Source organism: Astyanax mexicanus, chromosome 9, assembly GCF_023375975.1.
Source record: "Astyanax mexicanus isolate ESR-SI-001 chromosome 9, AstMex3_surface, whole genome shotgun sequence".
In the NCBI taxonomy this organism is placed as follows: Eukaryota; Metazoa; Chordata; class Actinopteri; order Characiformes; family Acestrorhamphidae; genus Astyanax; species Astyanax mexicanus.
In genome coordinates, this window is record NC_064416.1 from 42,282,761 (window position 1) to 42,303,979 (window position 21,219).

At 38.1% G+C, this 21,219-nt stretch overlaps 1 protein-coding gene and 1 long non-coding RNA gene across 2 annotated transcripts in view; both read left to right on the forward strand.

Annotated features, from left to right (window-relative positions):
* Nucleotides 1-21,219, forward strand: part of LOC125804550 (uncharacterized) — a 202,677-nt gene that overhangs the window by 121,276 nt on the left and 60,182 nt on the right. The gene's annotated exons all lie outside the window — the stretch shown is intronic.
* lysmd2 (LysM, putative peptidoglycan-binding, domain containing 2) lies at nt 557-10,916 on the forward strand. The gene is made up of 3 exons (XM_022679856.2): nt 557-925; nt 3,609-3,949; nt 10,057-10,916. The coding sequence occupies exons 1-3, from the start codon at nt 725-727 to the stop codon at nt 10,106-10,108; spliced, it is 594 nt and encodes a 197-aa protein (XP_022535577.1). The 5' UTR covers nt 557-724; the 3' UTR covers nt 10,109-10,916.

Below are 21,219 nucleotides of genomic sequence, written 5' to 3' on the forward strand. Positions count from 1 at the left end.
TCATTGTTCATCATGTTTCAGTCTTTTCTAGGGATGCACAGAAACGAACATTGTGGCTGAAACTGAAAACCGAATAAAATGTATTTTGTTCAGGTTTTATATTTGTTTGGCCCTTTTTTCACTATTGCTTAAATTAACTAGCCTAAACTAAAATTTAAAAATATTTATTTTTTAACATCTCAGCCTGCTGCAATATCAAAACATCAACTAAAACATCATTGTTCATGTTCAATATAAATTATTTAATCTATTCTAGGGCTGCACAGAAATTATTTGGCTTTTTTCCCAACATTGCCTAAATTAAACTTTTTTATTGCCATTTTTGGCCAAATAATTTCAGTTGCTGAATATTTGATGTATAACTTATATTTGTTTTGTATATAGCAATAGCATATAGCAAGTCTTTTACAATATAATAAAATGCGCTGTGCACTCACAGAGGGGGCTATTAAACAAGCCAATCCCAGTGCAGGAGACGACACGCCATCAGCCAATCACAGCGAAGGAGACGACACGCTAGCAGCCAATCCCAGCTCAGGGGGGCGAGGCTTTTCTGAAAACGGGTGGTTCGAAGCGCCGCTGAGCTCGGTGTTGATGAGGCGGGAGCGGGTCATGGCGGTGATGTGCGGAGGTCGGGCAGCGGGAGGGCTGCGGCTCTGAGGACGGGCTGAGCGCTCCGGGGCTCCGCCTGTGTGTGTGTGAGGGTGCGATACAGCGGGGGAAGATGGCGGAGTTCTCCCCCGCGCTGCATCTGCGCTCCGGCTCCGACTCTGACAGCGAGCTCTCGCAGAGCCTCGCCCGATTCAAGACGCGCTCGTACGGCAGCACGGCCACGGCCGCCGCGCCGCTCACCGAGAAATACGTGGAGCATCGCGTGGCGGAGGGGGACACCCTGCAGGGCATCGCGCTCAGATACGGGGTCACGGTAAGACACGGGGCCGTAATACACACACACAATGACCGCTATATACACACAGGGGCTCGTGCGCCTGCGCGTTTGTTGGTTGCATCTCAGCTGTACGGTGTCGGTGTCTAGTTGCACGCTAACAACATCCGTGCAACGTAGTGATCACGTGCATGTGTTTGCACGCGTGTGAATGCATGGTTGCATCTTCTAGAAAAACTGTGATTTCACGCTGCTGGTGATCCACTCTTCATCCATCCTGGGAAGGCTGTTATTGCACAATAGAAAACAGTCCGTGGTTGCATCCTGCAAAAACATTAACACTAAAAAGTGATGTTGCAGCATGCATCAACCCTGAATCAGGCTCTATGTGCTTTAGAAAAAAAAATCAAATTTTTATCCCATTTTCCCCAATTTACAAGGCCACATACCCAACCCACTGGTTAGGACTCCCCCTATCACTAGTGATGCCCCAGCACCAGGAGGATGAAAACTAGCACATGCCTCCCCCATACATGTGAAGTCGGCCACCGCCTCTTTTCCAACACATTGCAACATCACAGCATGTTGGAGGAAAGTACAGCGACTAGGTTCCCAATACACCAGCTCACAGACGCCTCGTGCTGACCAACATCACCCTAGGAGTGATGAGGGGAAAGAACACCATATACTCACTCAGTGAGAGCAAGGCCAAAAGTGCTCTCTCGGGACTCTGGCAGCTGATGGCAAGCTGAGTCTTGACTGCCCTCTATGAACACTCCAAGCTCAAAAAAAAAAAAAAAACTATCCTTTTTCTGTGAGTCAGTTGAAAGATTTCTGTTTGGATGAATCCCTTATTGTGATGTCACAATAAGGAAACCTGCATAGAACTACCCTGGCACCCCCCCTCACCCAGATCAGTTGAAGAAGCGCTATTTCGTTCTGCTGTTTAAGATCCTCGAACAGTACACAGCAGGATAAGCCAGCAGACTTCGTCTGATGGAAGGATCTTTAGATAGCATGAACTGCCATTTAGCACAAGCTAACACTAAAGTGTGGTAAACATGTGTATACATGATGTGGCCATGTAAAAAAATGTCCCCTTTAAAGCTGTGGTGTTATAGGTTTCATGCTGAATTCTCCAGTGCAATGCTTTGTAATTCTCTCTGTAGTTCTGACCCACCTAGTTTAGCTTCTTCTAAAGGTCTTGTGTGTATGAATGAGGGGAAACCAGCACATGCACTTTTCCAATGGGCGTTTCCCAAAGCAGGATGCGATAGGTTGGTAGATAACATGAACAGTGGGTGGGGCAGTTCTGGCCTAAAACCACTGTTGTTTGTTTTCATGATTTGTCACAATTTCTCACTACAATGCCCAGCATTATACAGCAGTGTAGCTAGTATGGTATCCCTATGGTATTTGTCCAGACCTGACTGCAGGTATAGGCTGTAGGCTGAAATAGCGTTAATATTTCAAATAGAAAAAATATATATATATTTTCCTGCCTATAGATACTGAAGCACATCTGTTGGAAGGATGTAGACAGGTTTACAATAGATGTTTGCACTTGGACTTTCTATTACTAGAAGAGCTAAGCCTATCCTTTTCTTTTCTTCTAAATTTTCTACCATTATTTCTACCCAATTTAGCTACGCCCATTGTCCCACGCATTCTAATCAACCAACTGTACCTCCATCACTAGTGACTTATTGCCTAGGAGTGATGAGGTGAAAGATCACCATCTACCCACTCTCTGGGGGCTCCAGCAGCTAATGACAAGCTATATGACCGGGATTCGGGATTATGACCAGCGATCTCCCAATCAGTGGCAGTGGCAGCTGAACCACTCCTAGATTTGGGATATTAAAAATTATAAATGGATATATGGAAAATATGGCTCTCATTGATGGTGCCATACATAACTTTGAAAACGTGAGCAGATAACACTGATGTACTCCACTGTGTGGAAATACTACTCTACTACTTAAGTCCATATGTTCTTTTTTCCAGTTTAATGACCGCTCTGAATCTCTGAGCTTGTCCAGAAAAACACGTCCTTCAGGGTAGCTCAAAACAGGGTAGCTCACTGCCTGTCCCAAACAAGTTGCTTTAAAGGCAACTGATTCAAATCCAAATGCAAACATAGATTGCTGTCAACAAACATAACAAGATATGGGGGAAGGGGATGACCTTGTTATGGATACACCCACACACTTCAAACAGCTCTATGTAGCATTTTATCTTACAATAACAGTTATAGAATCATTGTGGTATTCCATTGACTAGTGGCATCGTTTTTTGTTGTTGTTGCTTGAATATAAAGAACATTGTTAAATATTTAAGGAAGTAAGGCAGGTGTGGTAGAATACAGGGAACACATGTTCTGTGTCTATTCCTAATTTTTTGGGTTGTATTACTTACATTGAATTCCAAACAATGTCTCCAGATGTGGTTGATTAGCCAAGGCATATTTTTTTATGTCAAGGTTTGCTTTGGAGCTAAGAGGCCTAAACTTCACCAGTTAGCAGGGTGCTAAATCATCACTCGTAAACACAGATTTAAGTATCAAGAAGTACAAAGAACTAGTTTTGCTTCAACCATGTGAGGGAGAGAAAGATAAGCTAGCTGATTAGCTTGTATATGTAATTTAAAAGTGTTCACTCATGTCAGAATATCTCTCTCTCTCTCTCTCTCTCTCTCTCTCTCTCTCTCTCTTTCTGCACAGATGGAGCAGATCAAAAGGGTCAACAAGCTTTTCAGCAATGACTGCATTTTCCTGCGGCACAGTCTGAACATCCCGGTGCGGACGGAGAGACCTCCCCTGTTTAACGGACTTTCTCTGGAGTCTCCAGACAGCGAAAACACGACGCCTCAGGGCTCTCCCTGCATCAGCCACATGGTGGAGGACGTCCCCCAGGAATCCACGGACCCCCCTTCACCTCCGGACCCAAATACCCGACCCACCCAGCCTGAGGAGCTTTCAGCTAAAGACTACTTACACATGCTGGACTTACAGATCAAACGGTCCAAGCAAGCCGCCAGGAAGCTCAAAGACGAGGATAGCAGGTATGGTGAGACTGGGGGAGAGGTGTTCTGACTCAGTTTGATGGGAGTGGCCTCTATGATAGGCCATGTGATGTGGGCTTGTTGCTGCTTAGTACATACCATGTTTTTTTTTCCCAGATCAGTAATCAAGTATATTCATTTTTAGTGGTTATTAGGGTGAAACAATGGACAATGGGGTTGGACAATGAAACTGAAACACCTGGTTTTAGACCACAATAATTTATTGTCCCGATGGACAGTTCTTGTGTAAACAGGAGATTTGAGGTGCACATTGAATTCTGTCGTGATTTGATCAGCCGTAGTTTTATGTTTTTTTGGATACAATCCGGGTTAGCACCCGAACATCCTTTTCAGCCAGCTTCCTCTTACAGCATCCACAGTTAATCCTGTTGGATGTGGTTGGTCCTTCTTGGTGGTATGCTGACATTACCCTGGATACCGTGGCTCTTGATACATCACAAAGACTTGCTGTCTTGGTCACAGATGCTCCAGCAAGACGTGCACCAACAATTTGTCCTCTTTTGAACTCTGGTATGTCACCCATAATGTTGTGTGCATTGCAATATTTAGAGCAGAACTGTGCTCTTACCCTGCTAATTGAACCTTCACACTCTGCTCTTACTGGTGCAATGTGCAATTAATGAAGATTAGCCACCAGGCTGCTCCAATTTAGCCATGAAACCACCCACACTAAAATGAAGAGTGTTTCAGTTTCATTGTCCAACCCCTGCATATTTGGTCACATGTTCACGAAGACCTGATGTTCACGACCTGCCTGTGAACCGGGGCACAGTTGGCCTCTCCCACCTAACATTAGCAAGCATATTAAACTGTACCCAAAAACCCACAGCTGTTTTGTGCAGTGATGTATATGAAAAATGCATAAAAAGAGAAAATTAAAACCGGTATACCACCCAGCACTAGTTTATACACATTTATCTTACAGTAGGAGACGGAAACAAGTTTAAGATGTTTCATTTGTAGTAGGCGTTTGTTGGACTGCTTGTGTAAAAATGAATGTTACAAAACAAAAAAGAACACATAAGGTTATGCACTCCTCTCTCTTCTCGTGGTGCTGCTACTCTTCTGTAAACCTCTCTGGAACGAGCAGTGACCAGTTTTCAGCATCTGTCTGATTTACCCTGTGAGACTGACTCAGCTTTTTCCATATCACTGACGAACACTGTTTTTCCCAGATGTCTGATTGGTGCAGTTTTCTTATAGACTGAGTCAGACCGTTATTTTTGCTTTTTTTAACTGGGCAGGTACATATGAACAACTTCATATGTACGACTATGCACTACATCTTTTAGAATACATGAAGGACAAAATACGATCACAGATTCCAGACTATAAGGCACACGTCTATTTTTTATATAATTTTTTTTTACCCCAAAAATTGGCTGTGCTCCCTATAATTTTACCAGTCAGGTTGTAAGGAGCAGAAGAGCCACTGTGGTGAGGTGCTGCGTTATACAGTAGCCCGGCTAACTGTAAATAAACAGAAGCTCTTTACTCACCCAAATAAACATCCAGCGCTTGTTTGACTTCAAAAAAATGTATTTTATATTTTTTCTAACAGTTACATTTTTGTTTACTTAGCTTAGCTTTACTTTACTTCGTTAACCTACCCCAACACCACCCAGCGGCAAAACCTGCTGCATTAAAAAGGAAACATGGCGACACCCCTGTTCCTTACTAGTGTTGCAAAACGCTACACTTTCAATTTGGTGCACCTTATAGTGCGATAAATATGGTAGTAACACAAGTTTAACAGTGCAGCTATTTAGCAAAAAATCAATATCCAACCGATTCATCAGTCAGTCAGGCAGTCAGTCAGTTCACATCAGGTCTCTAATGACATTTCACCTCTTTGACAGATTCCCCTCTCCTGAGCCCTAAGAGCCTTTCAATGCTGTTAGCAAACTGCTACTATGCCTTTTAGATAACAGACGAAACATCAGAGCTTCACTGCAGCCCAGAGGTCTTCTAGAGAACTCTTTAAACAGCAGTCTCTCTAATTGTTGCTCTCACTACAAGGCTAATGTAATGAACGAGTAATGCAAGTTCATACCCTAGAGTGAGTGAGTGAGAGAGAGAGTGTGAAAAAACTAGGGCTGCGTCCAGAAATTTTTGCTACTCCTCCTCTCCTACCCAGAAGAAGGTGCAGGAATCGAAGAGAGGAGAGGAGGAGGAGGAATGTAGGGTGATCCCTTTTAGATAGGATGTTTACTACTAATAAACTAAGCCAATCACAACGCTCACTTTCAGCACATGCCGGAAACTGCCCAGCCAATCACAGCTTCTGGATAGAGCTCCACATACAAAAATAAAAGCGAGAGATCAATAAACACAATTCCAAATTCTAGAGATCATAACTTTGACAAGCATATTAAGCTTCAAAGTACAGTTTTTTTTAGCCTGAACGGTCTGTCAGTAAGATGTACACATAGTAAAAAAAAAAACTTTTTTTATCTAAAATTTAAGTTTTTTACTTTATTTTAAAAGTTTACAACTATTTTAAAATTTTTAACTGAAAAAACACCGTCTAATAATCTAATAAATAAAGTGCATTGTCAATCGATACAGTATTGCAAAACTAAATATTATGAAACAATACAATGTCTATATTTTGTACAACTCTAGATACTCTAGATAAAAACAGTTTAAAAAAAGCCACCACTCGTGCTGTACGTGATCAGAGCTGGATAATATTGTATATTGTAAAAATCATACATAATTTAAAGACATTTTTACAATACACAGTATTTATCACAGTGTTTTTACACAAGTCTTAAAACTGCTATATAGATCAGTTTTTTCCATGCATTATTCAATTAAACAGGATTTTACACTCTGTAGTGAAATGCAGTTGGATCAGTGTCCTTTATGCACTGATATCTCCAATATTTTGTGGATATGATAAGAAAATGTATCACAATATGATTAAATATTGTCATATTGCCCAGCTCTAAATCACACTATTCTTTAATTCAGCATGAAGAATTATCTCATTACAGCTGTATCAACCCAGAAGTAAAAATATCCACACAAGTTCCCCGTTACACACTCTCTCTCTCTCTCTCTCTCTCTCTCTCTCTCTCTCTCTCTCTCTCTCTCTCTACCTCTCTCTACCTCTCTCTGTAATGGATATGTGGGTCAGAGAGGGAGGAGGGCTGTGCTGAATTAGTGATGAACACCAGAGATAAATATCAGTGCTGTTCTATAACAGGTATTGCCCTTTCTCTCATTTTTGTGAAGGAAAATATATATTCATATATTTAGAAAAATATATTGAAAAAATACTGCAATTAAACATAATCCCTGAAGATTGCTAAGCAAGTTCCTACACTTGGATAAAGTTGGGAAGATGGTTTGTGGATAAAATAGAAATGTTAAGAAGTGGTGATAAACAGACTGGGTAAATAAGTGATGACCTAGTGGAGCCAATCAGAACGGATTACTGTGGTGACGATCCCAGAAAGGGTGGGCGGAGGAGATGTGGGAGAACAAGCTCAGCCCTCATTAAATGAACTACTGGAAGCTCTAGAAACACTGACTAATTTGAATATTCGTTTACAGTCATTTACAGCTGAAAAAAAATTGCTTTAGATTTTGAAAATGTTTAGATAGGCTTTTAAAAAACATTATTTAAGAAATTAGCAGATTCTCAGCTTTTTAAAAGGGAGGTATTTTAGTTGGACCTTAGTTAAAGGTCTCCTTTTGTAGATGGTAAATGACACTGAAGCCCCGTAAACCCCCCAACCCACCTGGATTAAAAACCAAAAACATTTTTTATATCAGGCATTACTTTCTAAAACATGGCCAAATTCGATAATGATAAATAGACATAACTAATAATTATATATAAATAAGATACAACTTCTAAGAAGGTAGGGATGCCCTGTTAGTCCTGTTACCTTGAGTAATGGCCACTGGAATAAAATGTTCTTTTTTATTGTTTCGTTTTACCTTTTGGAGCTCTAAACAGATTTAAAATTTAATTAGTTACTCACTCTAACTGTTACTTTCTTGTATAAAGTCTTCAATTTATTTAATGGCTTATCGATCAGCTTACTTGACCATTTTACAGTCTGATTCATGAAATTCCTGTTATTAAATGTCAAAATGCCAAACCATGCCACCAAGGAAGAAGATAAAATCCTAGTAGGGTCTCTGAGTGGTCCGGCTGACTAAGGCACTGCCACTATGATTAGTCGCAGCTTGCCATCAGCAGTCGGAGCCTGAGAAAGCACAGTTAGCCTTGCTCTCTGGGTGGGCATGTCGTTCCCCTGTTCACTCCTAGGGTGATGAAGTGCAGCTGAGTGTGTGGGATTATCGGCACAGATAAATTCGGGAGAAAAAATATGAATTATATACAACAAATTTCACACAATTTCTTTCTTCTAGCTACCCTTTGTGAGCCCTCAGTTTGAGAACTGCGGATTTAGGCCCAAATCAATTTCTCAGTCCTTGGGACAGAGTTACAACTAACTAGTTAACTAAAATGACCTGAAATGAGCTTTTAGTAGCTTTTATCTTAATCATTGTATTTCTTTTGCACCATTTAAGGTGTAAAGTTAGCTTCCTTCCTATTTATCTACTAGCAAATACTTGTTATAAAGAAAATGGCAACAAAACATTGAAACTACACATTCAATTATGGACATATAGTGGCTATGCTTAACTTTAAGAAGGAAAATACCTAAATTTTAGCATTTAGTTAAGATTCTGTGCAGAGGTACACTGGTTAACTGTATGCGATAGTGCTGTTTCAGTACCTATTAGTTATTAGTTAAGGGTCTCTGTGTGGAAAGCAGATTAATTCAGTGCTGTTTGATGTGATTGGGCTGATTATTCCCTCACACAGCCTGTTAGCGGCAGCAGAGCTACAGGCCAGATGATACAGCACCATGCCAGTGTCTGTATGCTCTGTCTCTGCTGATGAACTGAATCAATGTGCTGTCTGTACTGATTCCCTGGCTCTCGTTTCCAGTCCTGCGGCATTGGATGCTCTTCTGGTCAGAGCAGTGATGTAATGGTTGCTGGATTTACCACACATGTAATTACTTACTGTCTTAGATACTCAACATTACAGTGTTGAGCAATGTCTCTTCAAAAACTTGCTTAACACACTGAATAAGATTGCATGAGCAAATAAATTAGTATTAACTGTGTTTATGCCAGACAGGGAATTTTGGTAAAAAAAAAAATCCTGTATTTTTAATATCACAATATATACATATAGAACAACAAAATAGCACAATGTAGTCCATATGTATTGTGTGGGGGGGACTCCATTGTGTTATTTTGTTGTTCTAAAATATATGCTGCCATATTAAAAATACAGGAATTTTCCCAGCATGTCATGATATTAAGAATGCCATCTGTGCATCAGTAATTGCAGTAAAATGAAAGCGGCAGTCCGTATTATTTTGTTTCTAAACTATTGAAACTATTTAAACATATTGAAGTGGTTAAGGGATAAAATATTGTGTTTAATGGTACCAGTGTGCTGGAACGACCCTCCCTGCTCAGCCTAATATATATTCATTCTAAAAACTGGGGTGTCTGGTCGCTTTTCGAGGGAGTTCTTCTGGCCACACCATGCGTCTTTATGTACTTGCGTCACACATACAGCCTCTAAAAGAGGATCCGGATCAGTTTTACTGTACGCGAGCAGCTGGTGGAGCATTGGAGACTTCAGAAGTGGAAGCTCAAAAGCTGTTATCTAAGCAAGATAATGCTTATAAACATATAAGCATTATATGTTTTTTTTATTATAAAGCATTATAAACAAACACTGAATTTAATTTGTCCAAACATTTGACTGGTACTGTGTTTTCCTTTCCTTTCTGATTTTTTCACTTGGCCTTACACTTAACCTAGTCCATATGAGACTCTCGTATTAATAGTAAGGTGCTGCAGATGCTCGATGATTGATTGTGTTGTCCTTTTGCTCTCATGGCTCAGTGTTTGCCGACCATACCACTATTATCCACACGCTCAGTTCACGTGAAGGACAGCTGCTCAGCGCATGTTTAAAAAAAAAAGGATGAAAATGCCTTTGTTCTAATTCTGTTTGTGTTCTTTTTGTTTGTTCACAGGGAAGATGAAGACCCGACGCAACCTTCATCATCATCTTATCAGGAGATGTAACCCAAATCTAATCACGTTTACGTCCAGCTACGACAATGACGTCCATCTTTCATCCGCTCTCTCCTTGTGTCCTTCTTTTATTTAAAACCATTTTTGCAAAATATTTGTTTGCATTTAACAGGTCATGGATAAGGACTTAACACCTCCACTGCCTTTAAGAAGTTGCTTTTATTATTATGATTTATTATTACTATAATTATTGTTGTTGGTTTTTTTTCTCCATTCAGTTCTGTCTTTTTCTTCTTTTTTATCTCTGGCTTTATTGAACACATTTAAAATAAAAATTCACCCAAAACTATTAGCTTGGCTAAAAAGCTAAAGCTTGCAAGCAAATGTCCAAAGCAAGCAGTTAGCATGCTCCCGCTGTCTTCACTTCAGTGTTAGCTATGTTAGCATTTTTGGTCACATTGTTTCTTCAGGGCACCACATATCAGTGAATCAATCGGTCAATCCGTCCGTCCATCCAGCCAGCCGTTCTGAACGCTTTAAACAAACTGCTGTACAAATCTGAGCTAATCTACCATCAACACTACCAAGCCAGGTTCCAGAGACCTGATCTGAAAATGCTAATCACATTGCATTCTGATGATCAGAACTCTCTGCGTAAATATCTGACACATCTACAAGTTTGTGTTCAGTCAGTAAGGCTATATGGAACTGCGTGTGTGTGTGTGGCTGCTGAATTTTAATTTTTTGGGACTCGCTGTGTGAAAGTGAAGCTTTTGTGTGTGAAGTATGGTTTTGGAGAATTATAATGTAGTGTGCTTTTTGGATTTGAATATCCTAATAAATGTCAGTATTAAGAATGTTTCTGTTGTCTTATTATTATTGTATTTTTATGTTTCGCCATAGAAAATATTTTAGTAACAATTGCAAATGTCTGCAAAAGCCTTCATACCTATTGAACTTTTTCACATTTTGTCTGTTAGCAACCACGAACATGAATGTATTCTGTTGATATTTTAAATAAGGAGACCAACAAAAAGTAGCACATCGTTGTGAAGTGTAATGAAAATTATGCATTTCAAAATTTTAATTGAATAAAAATCTGAATAGTGTGACGCACAAAAGTATTTAGCCCTCTTAACTTTTTTTTATACTGTTTGTATCAATATTGATATTATATTATATTGACCAAATTATGATACATATCATAATAAACATTTTTGACCATATCATCCAGCACTATGTTGAATTGTTGGTTGTGTTTCGGTCTGGTTAAAGAACTGGTTGATTTCTTGTCTTCTCACATGGAGAAGTGTTTTTTCACGCCTTGGAATCTCCATGGAAACTAGGAGATGCCACAGTTGATCAAACCCTTGGAGACCAAAACTGTTTGCTCTAATGGTGTGATAATAGTGATAAAGTATTGAGAATTGTCGTTTTCAGTGATTCAGCCACATGGAAATCTGTGTTGACCCTGAAATTCAGTACCATCCACTGTGAGAGTTGGGTTGGGTTGGGTAGTCGAGTTTAACGCCACATCAGCTCGTCGGCTATTTCGCGGCAGGAAAGGTACTGTCTAATCACAAGGTTCTACGATCTAAGCCATCGCAAGGCAGACAGACACAGACAGACACACAGACACATTCACTCACACACTCACACCTAAGGGGCAATTTCAATCAAGTTCCAATTAGCCTGAACGTGCCGTCTTTGGACTGTGGGAGGAAACCAGAGAACCCGGAGGAAACCCACGCAGACACGGGGAGAACGTGCAAACTCCACACAGAAAGACCCGGGACACTGTGAGTGTAGATAATGTTCTCTTATATTATCCTTTATCCACACGTGACCCTGTGGACTGTAAACTGTTAAATACCCTCACTTCAGAAATGGAATATCCCATCTATCTGGTACTCATTACCAGGCCTAATTTGAACTCAACCTCAACAGGTGTGGTTGTTCCCATTGACTGGCATGTAGGTGCATTAAATATGTTAATAGTTATGTTAATATGTTTTTTTTACACAAATAATGTTCTGCTCAGTTTGATGCAGTAGTGAGGCTTTTTAAAAGCTAAAAATACCATCTGCACCAAAACGGCTTATTTGTTTTCTTTTCCATGCAATTATTTATAGGGATTATCCATTTATAGGGAATATCCATTTAATATTGATTTATAATAATTAATTAATTATTATATTGAGTCATTACAATCAAATGAAATGTATTCGTATTTGTATTTTCAAAAATCTTCTGTTCAAAAGGATTGTATCCCTAATTACTGCTACTAATTTGAAAAGTATTAAAACTGAAATTTAATCAATGACTTTCCACTGTTTGCAGAAGCATGGAAATTACTGTGGTGGAACATTATTCCTGAAAATTGGTTCCCCGTAGTGAGTCTATGACATCACACACTTGTCCAATAGTAATGAAAAATGCGATTTCCACATAAATATACATTATTAAAAGCTTCTGCCTTAAGAAGAAGAAGATTATGAGGAATCACAGAGTATTGTAGATTTTTTAAAAAACTGATTTAATTGATAAACTCGTTTTGTTCCGATAGTATCCAGCATATGTGGCTGTGTCCTGTTACCGAAGCAACTGTACCTTGCTTACAAGCATGGTGGTGGTAGCATCAAGGTCTGGAGCTGTACGAGTGCTTGTGCAACTGGGGAGCTGAATTGCAACATGTACTGTGACTTTCTGAAGCAGAGCATGATCCCCTACCTCCAGGAACAGGCCCACATAGTAGCTTTCCAACATGAAAAACAAACACAAACACTTTTAAGTTGCCACATGATTCCTTATGTGTTCCTTCAGAGTCTGGATTACTTTACTTTTCATTTACAAAGTAAAAACATAAAATAAAAAATAATTTTCATAATTTTCTTTTCTTTTATAAATATGATAAACAGGAAACATTACATAGACACTGTGTATGACCAAGTATTTTGGGGGCATCTTGGACGCCTTGCAGAGGAAGATGAAGCTATTGGTGATGGACTGCCCCAGTATGCCCAAGCATGAACACCTGTGGGGCATCCTCAAATGGAAGTTAGAGAAGTGTAAGATCTCTAACATCCACCACATCCGGGTGAAGCTCATTCATTCAAAACACTGATAGTTGCGTGTTGATTTATTTTGAGGGCACAGCAAATGTACATTGTTATACAAGCTTTACACATGTCTTCAGTGTTTTCCCATGAAAATTTGGACTTAAACATTTACCAAGATGTGAGGGGCATACTTATTTTTGAGAGATACTGAGTAATGCATGTATACATCTGCATTATTCTGCATGATAATAAGAAGGGGGCATGCTTGTTTACTTAAAGATAATAATTAAATAATATGTGGTGTTAAGACTTTTATATATATAAAATCGTACAAAGTCATTTAAAAAAGTTTTGTTATATGTGAATATGTTGGAACTCAAACATTTTAGTACAGAAAAGTTTTGGTGAAAATTTCGACCATTCATGAAACCTTGTTTTTCCATAAAAATGACTCAAACTAATTGGAAAATGCATGGGCATGGTAAATTGGACCAAATTTTGCTCAGAAATGCGACAAAAAGCACTTTGCAATTTTTGACCCAAATCAGAAAAAAGTAGACCCGTGGTATGCGGTTTTGGTGAAAATTTCGACCATTCATCAAATCTTGTTTTTTCCATAAAAAATGACTGAAATCAGTTGGAAAATGCATGGGCATGGTAAATTGGACCAAATTTTGCTCAGAATTGCAACAAAAAGCACTTTTTATTTTTTGACCCAAATCAGAAAAAAACCGTAGACCCGCGGTATGTGGTTTTGGTGATAATTTCGACCATTCATGAAAACTTGTTTTGTCCATGAAAAATGACTTAAACAATTGGAAAATGCATGGGCATGGTAAATTGGACCAAATTTTGCTCAGAATTGCGACAAAAAGCACTTTTAAATTTTTTTACGCAAATCAGACAAAAACGTAGACCAGTGGTATGCGGTTTTGGTGAAAATTTCGACCATTCATGAAACCTTGTTTTTTCCATAAAAAAATGACTCAAACGAGTTGGAAAATGCATGGACATGGTAAATGGGACAAAATTTTGCTTAGAAATGCGACAAAAAGCACTTTTCAATTTTTGACCCAAATCAGAAAAAAACGTAGACCCGCGGTATGCGGTTTTGGTGAAAATTTCGACCATTCATGAAACCTCGTTTTTTCCATGAAAAATGACTCAAACGAGTTGGAAAATGCATGGACATGGTAAATGGGACCAAATTTTGCTTAGAAATGCGACAAAAAGCACTTTTCAATTTTTGACCCAAATCAGAAAAAAACGTAGACCCGCGGTATGCGGTTTTGGTGAAAATTTCGACCATTCATGAAACCTTGTTTTTTCCATGAAAAATGACTCAAACGAGTTGGAAAATGCATGGGCATGGTAAATTGGACCAAATTTTGCTCAGAAATGCGACAAAAAGCACATTTCAATTTTTGACCTAAATCAGAAAAAAACGTAGACCCGCGGTATGCAGTTTTGGTGATAATTTCGACCATTCATGAAAACTTGTTTTTTCCTTGAAAAATGACTTACACAATTGGAAAATGCATGGGCATGGTAAATTGGACCAAATTTTGCTCAGAATTGCAACAAAAAGCACTTTAAAATTTTTGACCCAAATCAGAAAAAAACGTTGACCTGCGGTATGCGGTATGGGTGAAAATTTCGACCATTCATGAAACCTTGTTTTTTCCATGAAAAATGACTCCAACGAGTTGGAAAATGCATGGGCATGGTAAATTGGACCAAATTTTGCTCAAAAATATGACAAAAAGCACTCGTAAATTTTTTAGACAAATCCGAAAAAAACGTAGACCTCACAGTATGCGGTTTTGGTGAAAATTTCGACCATTCATCAAATCTTGTTTTTTCCATGAAAAATGACTCAAATGAGTTGGAAAATGCATGGGCATGGTAAATGGGACCAAATTTTGCTTAGAAATGCGACAAAAAGCATTTTTCAATTTTTGACCCAAATCAGAAAAAAACGTAGACCCGCGGTACGCGGTTTTGGTGAAAATTTTGACCATTCATGAAACCATGTTTTTTCCATGAAAAATGACTCAAAAGGAGTTGGAAAATGCATGGGCATGGTAAATTGGACCAAATATTGCTCAGAAATGCGACAAAAATCACTTTGCAATTTTTGACCCAAATCAGAAAAAAGTAGACCCGTGGTATAAGGTTTTGGTGAAAATTTCGACCATTCATCAAATCTTGTTTTTTCCATGAAAAATGACTGAAATCAGTTGGAAAATGCATGGGCATGGTAAATTGGACCAAATTTTGCTCAGAATTGCGACAAAAATCACTTTTCAATTTTTGACCCAAATCCGAAAAAAAACGTAGACCTCACAGTATGCGGTTTTGGTGAAAATTTCGACCATTCATGAAATCTTGTTTTTTCCATGAAAAATGACTCAAACGAGTTGGAAAATGCATGGGCATGGTAAATTAGACCAAATTTTACTCAGAAATGCGACAAAAAGCACTTTTTAATTTTTTACCCAAATCAGACAAAAACGTAGACCTGCGGTATGTGGTTTTGGTGAAAATTTCGACCATTCATCAAATCTTGTTTTTTCCATGAAAAATGACTCAAACGAGTTAGAAAATGCATGGGCATGGTAAATTGGACCAAATTTTGCTCAGAAATGCGACAAAAAGCACTTTTCAATTTTTGACCCAAATCAGAAAAAAGTAGACCCATGGTATGCGGTTTTGGTGAAAATTTCGACCATTCATCAAATCTTGTTTTTTCCATGAAAAATGACTGAAATCAGTTGGAAAATGCATGGGCATGGTAAATTGGACCAAATTTTGCTCAGAAATGCGACAAAAAGCAGTTTTCAAATTTTGATCCAAATAAGAAAAAAACGTAGACCTGCGGTATGCGGTTTTGTTGAAAATTTCGACCATTCATGAAACCTTGTTTTTTCCATGAAAACTGACTCAAACGAGTTGGAAAATGCATGGGCATGGTAAATGGGACCAAATTTTGCTCAGAATTGCAACAAAAAGCACTTTTTAATTTTTGACCCAAATCAGAAAAAAACGTAGACCTGCGGTATGCGGTATGGGTAAAAATTTCGACCATTCATGAAACCTTGTTTTTTCCATGAAAAATGACTCAAACGAGTTGGAAAATGCATGGGCATGGTAAATTGGACCAAATTTTGCTCAAAAATACGACAAAAAGCACTCGTAAATTTTTTAGACAAATCCGAAAAAAAACGTAGGCCTCACAGTATGCGGTTTTGGTGAAAATTTCGACCATTCATCAAATCTTGTTTTTTCCATAAAAAATGACTGAAATCAGTTGGAAAATGCATGGGCATGGTAAATTGGACCAAATTTTGCTCAGAATTGCGACAAAAATCACTTTTCAATTTTTGACCTAAATCCGAAAAAAAACGTAGACCTCACAGTATGCGGTTTTGGTGAAAATTTCGACCATTCATGAAACCTTGTTTTTTCCATGAAAAATGACTCAAACGAGTTGGAAAATGCATGGGCATGGTAAATTGGACCAAATTTTGCTCAGAATTGCAACAAAAAGCACTTTTTATTTTTTGACCCAAATCAGAAAAAAACGTAGACTCGCGGTATGTGGTTTTGGTGATAATTTCGACCATTCATGAAAACTTGTTTTGTCCATGAAAAATGACTTAAACAATTGGAAAATGCATGGGCATGGTAAATTGGACCAAATTTTGCTCAGAATTGCGACAAAAAGCACTTTTAAATTTTTTACGCAAATCAGACAAAAACGTAGACCCGTGGTATGCGGTTTTGGTGAAAATTTCGACCATTCATGAAACCTTGTTTTTTCCATGAAAAATGACTCAAACGAGTTGGAAAATGCATGGACATGGTAAATGGGACCAAATTTTGCTTAGAAATGCGACAAAAAGCACTTTTCAATTTTTGACCCAAATCAGAAAAAAACGTAGACCTACGGTATGCGGTTTTGGTGAAAATTTCGACCATTCATGAAATCTCGTTTTTTCCATGAAAAATGACTCAAACGAGTTGGAAAATGCATGGACATGGTAAATGGGACCAAATTTTGCTTAGAAATGCGACAAAAAGCACTTTTCAATTTTTGACCCAAATCAGAAAAAAACGTAGACCCGCGGTATGCGGTTTTGGTGAAAATTTCGACCATTCATGAAACCTTGTTTTTTCCATGAAAAATGACTCAAACGAGTTGGAAAATGCATGGGCATGGTAAATTGGACCAAATTTTGCTCAGAATTGCGACAAAAATCACTTTTCAATTTTTGTCCCAAATCCGAAAAAAAAACGTAGACCTCACAGTATGCGGTTTTGGTGAAAATTTCGACCATTCATGAAACCATGTTTTTTCCATGAAAACTGAATCAAACGTTGGAAAATGCATGGGCATGGTAAATTGGACCAAATTTTGCTCAGAAATGCGACAAAAACCACTTTTCAATTTTTGACCCAAATCAGAAAAAAACGTAGACCTGCGGTATGCGGTTTTGGTGAAAATTTCGACCATTCATCAAATCTTGTTTTTTCCATGAAAAATGACTCAAATGAGTTGGAAAATGCATGGGCATGGTAAATGGGACCAAATTTTGCTTAGAAATGCGACAAAAAGCATTTTTAAATTTTTGACCCAAATCAGAAAAAAACGTAGACCCGCGGTACGCGGTTTTGGTGAAAATTTTGACCATTCATGAAACCATGTTTTTTCCATGAAAAATGACTCAAAAGGAGTTGGAAAATGCATGCGCATGGTAAATTGGACCAAATTTTGCTCAGAAATGCGACAAAAATCACTTTGCAATTTTTGACCCAAATCAGAAAAAAGTAGACCCGTGGTATGCGGTTTTGGTGAAAATTTCAACCATTCATCAAATCTTGTTTTTTCCATAAAAAATGACTGAAATCAGTTGGAAAATGCATGGGCATGGTAAATTGGACCAAATTTTGCTCAGAATTGCGACAAAAAGCACTTTTAAATTTTTTTACGCAAATCAGACAAAAACGTAGACCCGTAGTATGCGGTTTTGGTGAAAATTTCGACCATTCATGAAACCTTGTTTTTTCCATAAAAAAATGACTCAAACGAGTTGGAAAATGCATGGACATGGTAAATGGGACAAAATTTTGCTTAGAAATGCGACAAAAAGCACTTTTCAATTTTTGACCCAAATCAGAAAAAAACGTAGACCTGCGGTATGCGGTTTTGGTGAAAATTTCGACCATTCATGAAACCTCGTTTTTTCCATGAAAAATGACTCAAACGAGTTGGAAAATGCATGGACATGGTAAATGGGACCAAATTTTGCTTAGAAATGCGACAAAAAGCACTTTTCAATTTTTGACCCAAATCAGAAAAAAACGTAGACCCGCGGTATGCGGTTTTGGTGAAAATTTCGACCATTCATGAAACCTTGTTTTTTCCATGAAAAATGACTCAAACGAGTTGGAAAATGCATGGGCATGGTAAATTGGACCAAATTTTGCTCAGAAATGCGACAAAAAGCACATTTCAATTTTTGACCTAAATCAGAAAAAAACGTAGACCCGCGGTATGCAGTTTTGGTGATAATTTCGACCATTCATGAAAACTTGTTTTTTCCTTGAAAAATGACTTACACAATTGGAAAATGCATGGGCATGGTAAATTGGACCAAATTTTGCTCAGAATTGCAACAAAAAGCACTTTAAAATTTTTGACCCAAATCAGAAAAAAACGTTGACCTGCGGTATGCGGTATGGGTGAAAATTTCGACCATTCATGAAACCTTGTTTTTTCCATAAAAATGACTCCAACGAGTTGGAAAATGCATGGGCATGGTAAATTGGACCAAATTTTGCTCAAAAATATGACAAAAAGCACTCGTAAATTTTTTAGACAAATCCGAAAAAAACGTAGACCTCACAGTATGCGGTTTTGGTGAAAATTTCGACCATTCATCAAATCTTGTTTTTTCCATGAAAAATGACTCAAATGAGTTGGAAAATGCATGGGCATGGTAAATGGGACCAAATTTTGCTTAGAAATGCGACAAAAAGCATTTTTCAATTTTTGACCCAAATCAGAAAAAAACGTAGACCCGCGGTACGCGGTTTTGGTGAAAATTTTGACCATTCATGAAACCATGTTTTTTCCATGAAAAATGACTCAAAAGGAGTTGGAAAATGCATGGGCATGGTAAATTGGACCAAATATTGCTCAGAAATGCGACAAAAATCACTTTGCAATTTTTGACCCAAATCAGAAAAAAGTAGACCCGTGGTATAAGGTTTTGGTGAAAATTTCGACCATTCATCAAATCTTGTTTTTTCCATGAAAAATGACTGAAATCAGTTGGAAAATGCATGGGCATGGTAAATTGGACCAAATTTTGCTCAGAATTGCGACAAAAATCACTTTTCAATTTTTGACCCAAATCCGAAAAAAAACGTAGACCTCACAGTATGCGGTTTTGGTGAAAATTTCGACCATTCATGAAATCTTGTTTTTTTCCATGAAAAATGACTCAAACGAGTTGGAAAATGCATGGGCATGGTAAATTAGACCAAATTTTACTCAGAAATGCGACAAAAAGCACTTTTTAATTTTTTACCCAAATCAGACAAAAACGTAGACCTGCGGTATGTGGTTTTGGTGAAAATTTCGACCATTCATCAAATCTTGTTTTTTCCATGAAAAATGACTCAAACGAGTTAGAAAATGCATGGGCATGGTAAATTGGACCAAATTTTGCTCAGAAATGCGACAAAAAGCACTTTTCAATTTTTGACCCAAATCAGAAAAAAGTAGACCCATGGTATGCGGTTTTGGTGAAAATTTCGACCATTCATCAAATCTTGTTTTTTCCATGAAAAATGACTGAAATCAGTTGGAAAATGCATGGGCATGGTAAATTGGACCAAATTTTGCTCAGAAATGCGACAAAAAGCAGTTTTCAAATTTTGATCCAAATAAGAAAAAAACGTAGACCTGCGGTATGCGGTTTTGTTGAAAATTTCGACCATTCATGAAACCTTGTTTTTTCCATGAAAACTGACTCAAACGAGTTGGAAAATGCATGGGCATGGTAAATGGGACCAAATTTTGCTCAGAATTGCAACAAAAAGCACTTTTTAATTTTTGACCCAAATCAGAAAAAAACGTAGACCTGCGGTATGCGGTATGGGTAAAAATTTCGACCATTCATGAAACCTTGTTTTTTCCATGAAAAATGACTCAAACGAGTTGGAAAATGCATGGGCATGGTAAATTGGACCAAATTTTGCTCAAAAATACGACAAAAAGCACTCGTAAATTTTTTAGACAAATCCGAAAAAAAAACGTAGACCTCACAGTATGCGGTTTTGGTGAAAATTTCGACCATTCATCAAATCTTGTTTTTTCCATAAAAAATGACTGAAATCAGTTGGAAAATGCATGGGCATGGTAAATTGGACCAAATTTTGCTCAGAATTGCGACAAAAATCACTTTTCAATTTTTGACCTAAATCCGAAAAAAAACGTAGACCTCACAGTATGCGGTTTTGGTGAAAATTTCGACCATTCATGAAACCTTGTTTTGTCCATGAAAAATGACTCAAACGAGTTGGAAAATGCATGGGCATGGTAAATTGGACCAAATTTTGCTCAGAATTGCAACAAAAAGCACTTTTTATTTTTTGACCCAAATCAGAAAAAAACGTAGACTCGCGGTATGTGGTTTTGGTGATAATTTCGACCATTCATGAAAACTTGTTTTGTCCATGAAAAATGACTTAAACAATTGGAAAATGCATGGGCATGGTAAATTGGACCAAATTTTGCTCAGAATTGCGACAAAAAGCACTTTTAAATTTTTTACGCAAATCAGACAAAAACGTAGACCCGTGGTATGCGGTTTTGGTGAAAATTTCGACCATTCATGAAACCTTGTTTTTTCCATGAAAAATGACTCAAACGAGTTGGAAAATGCATGGACATGGTAAATGGGACAAAATTTTGCTTAGAAATGCGACAAAAAGCACTTTTCAATTTTTGACCCAAATCAGAAAAAAACGTAGACCTACGGTATGCGGTTTTGGTGAAAATTTCGACCATTCATGAAATCTCGTTTTTTCCAT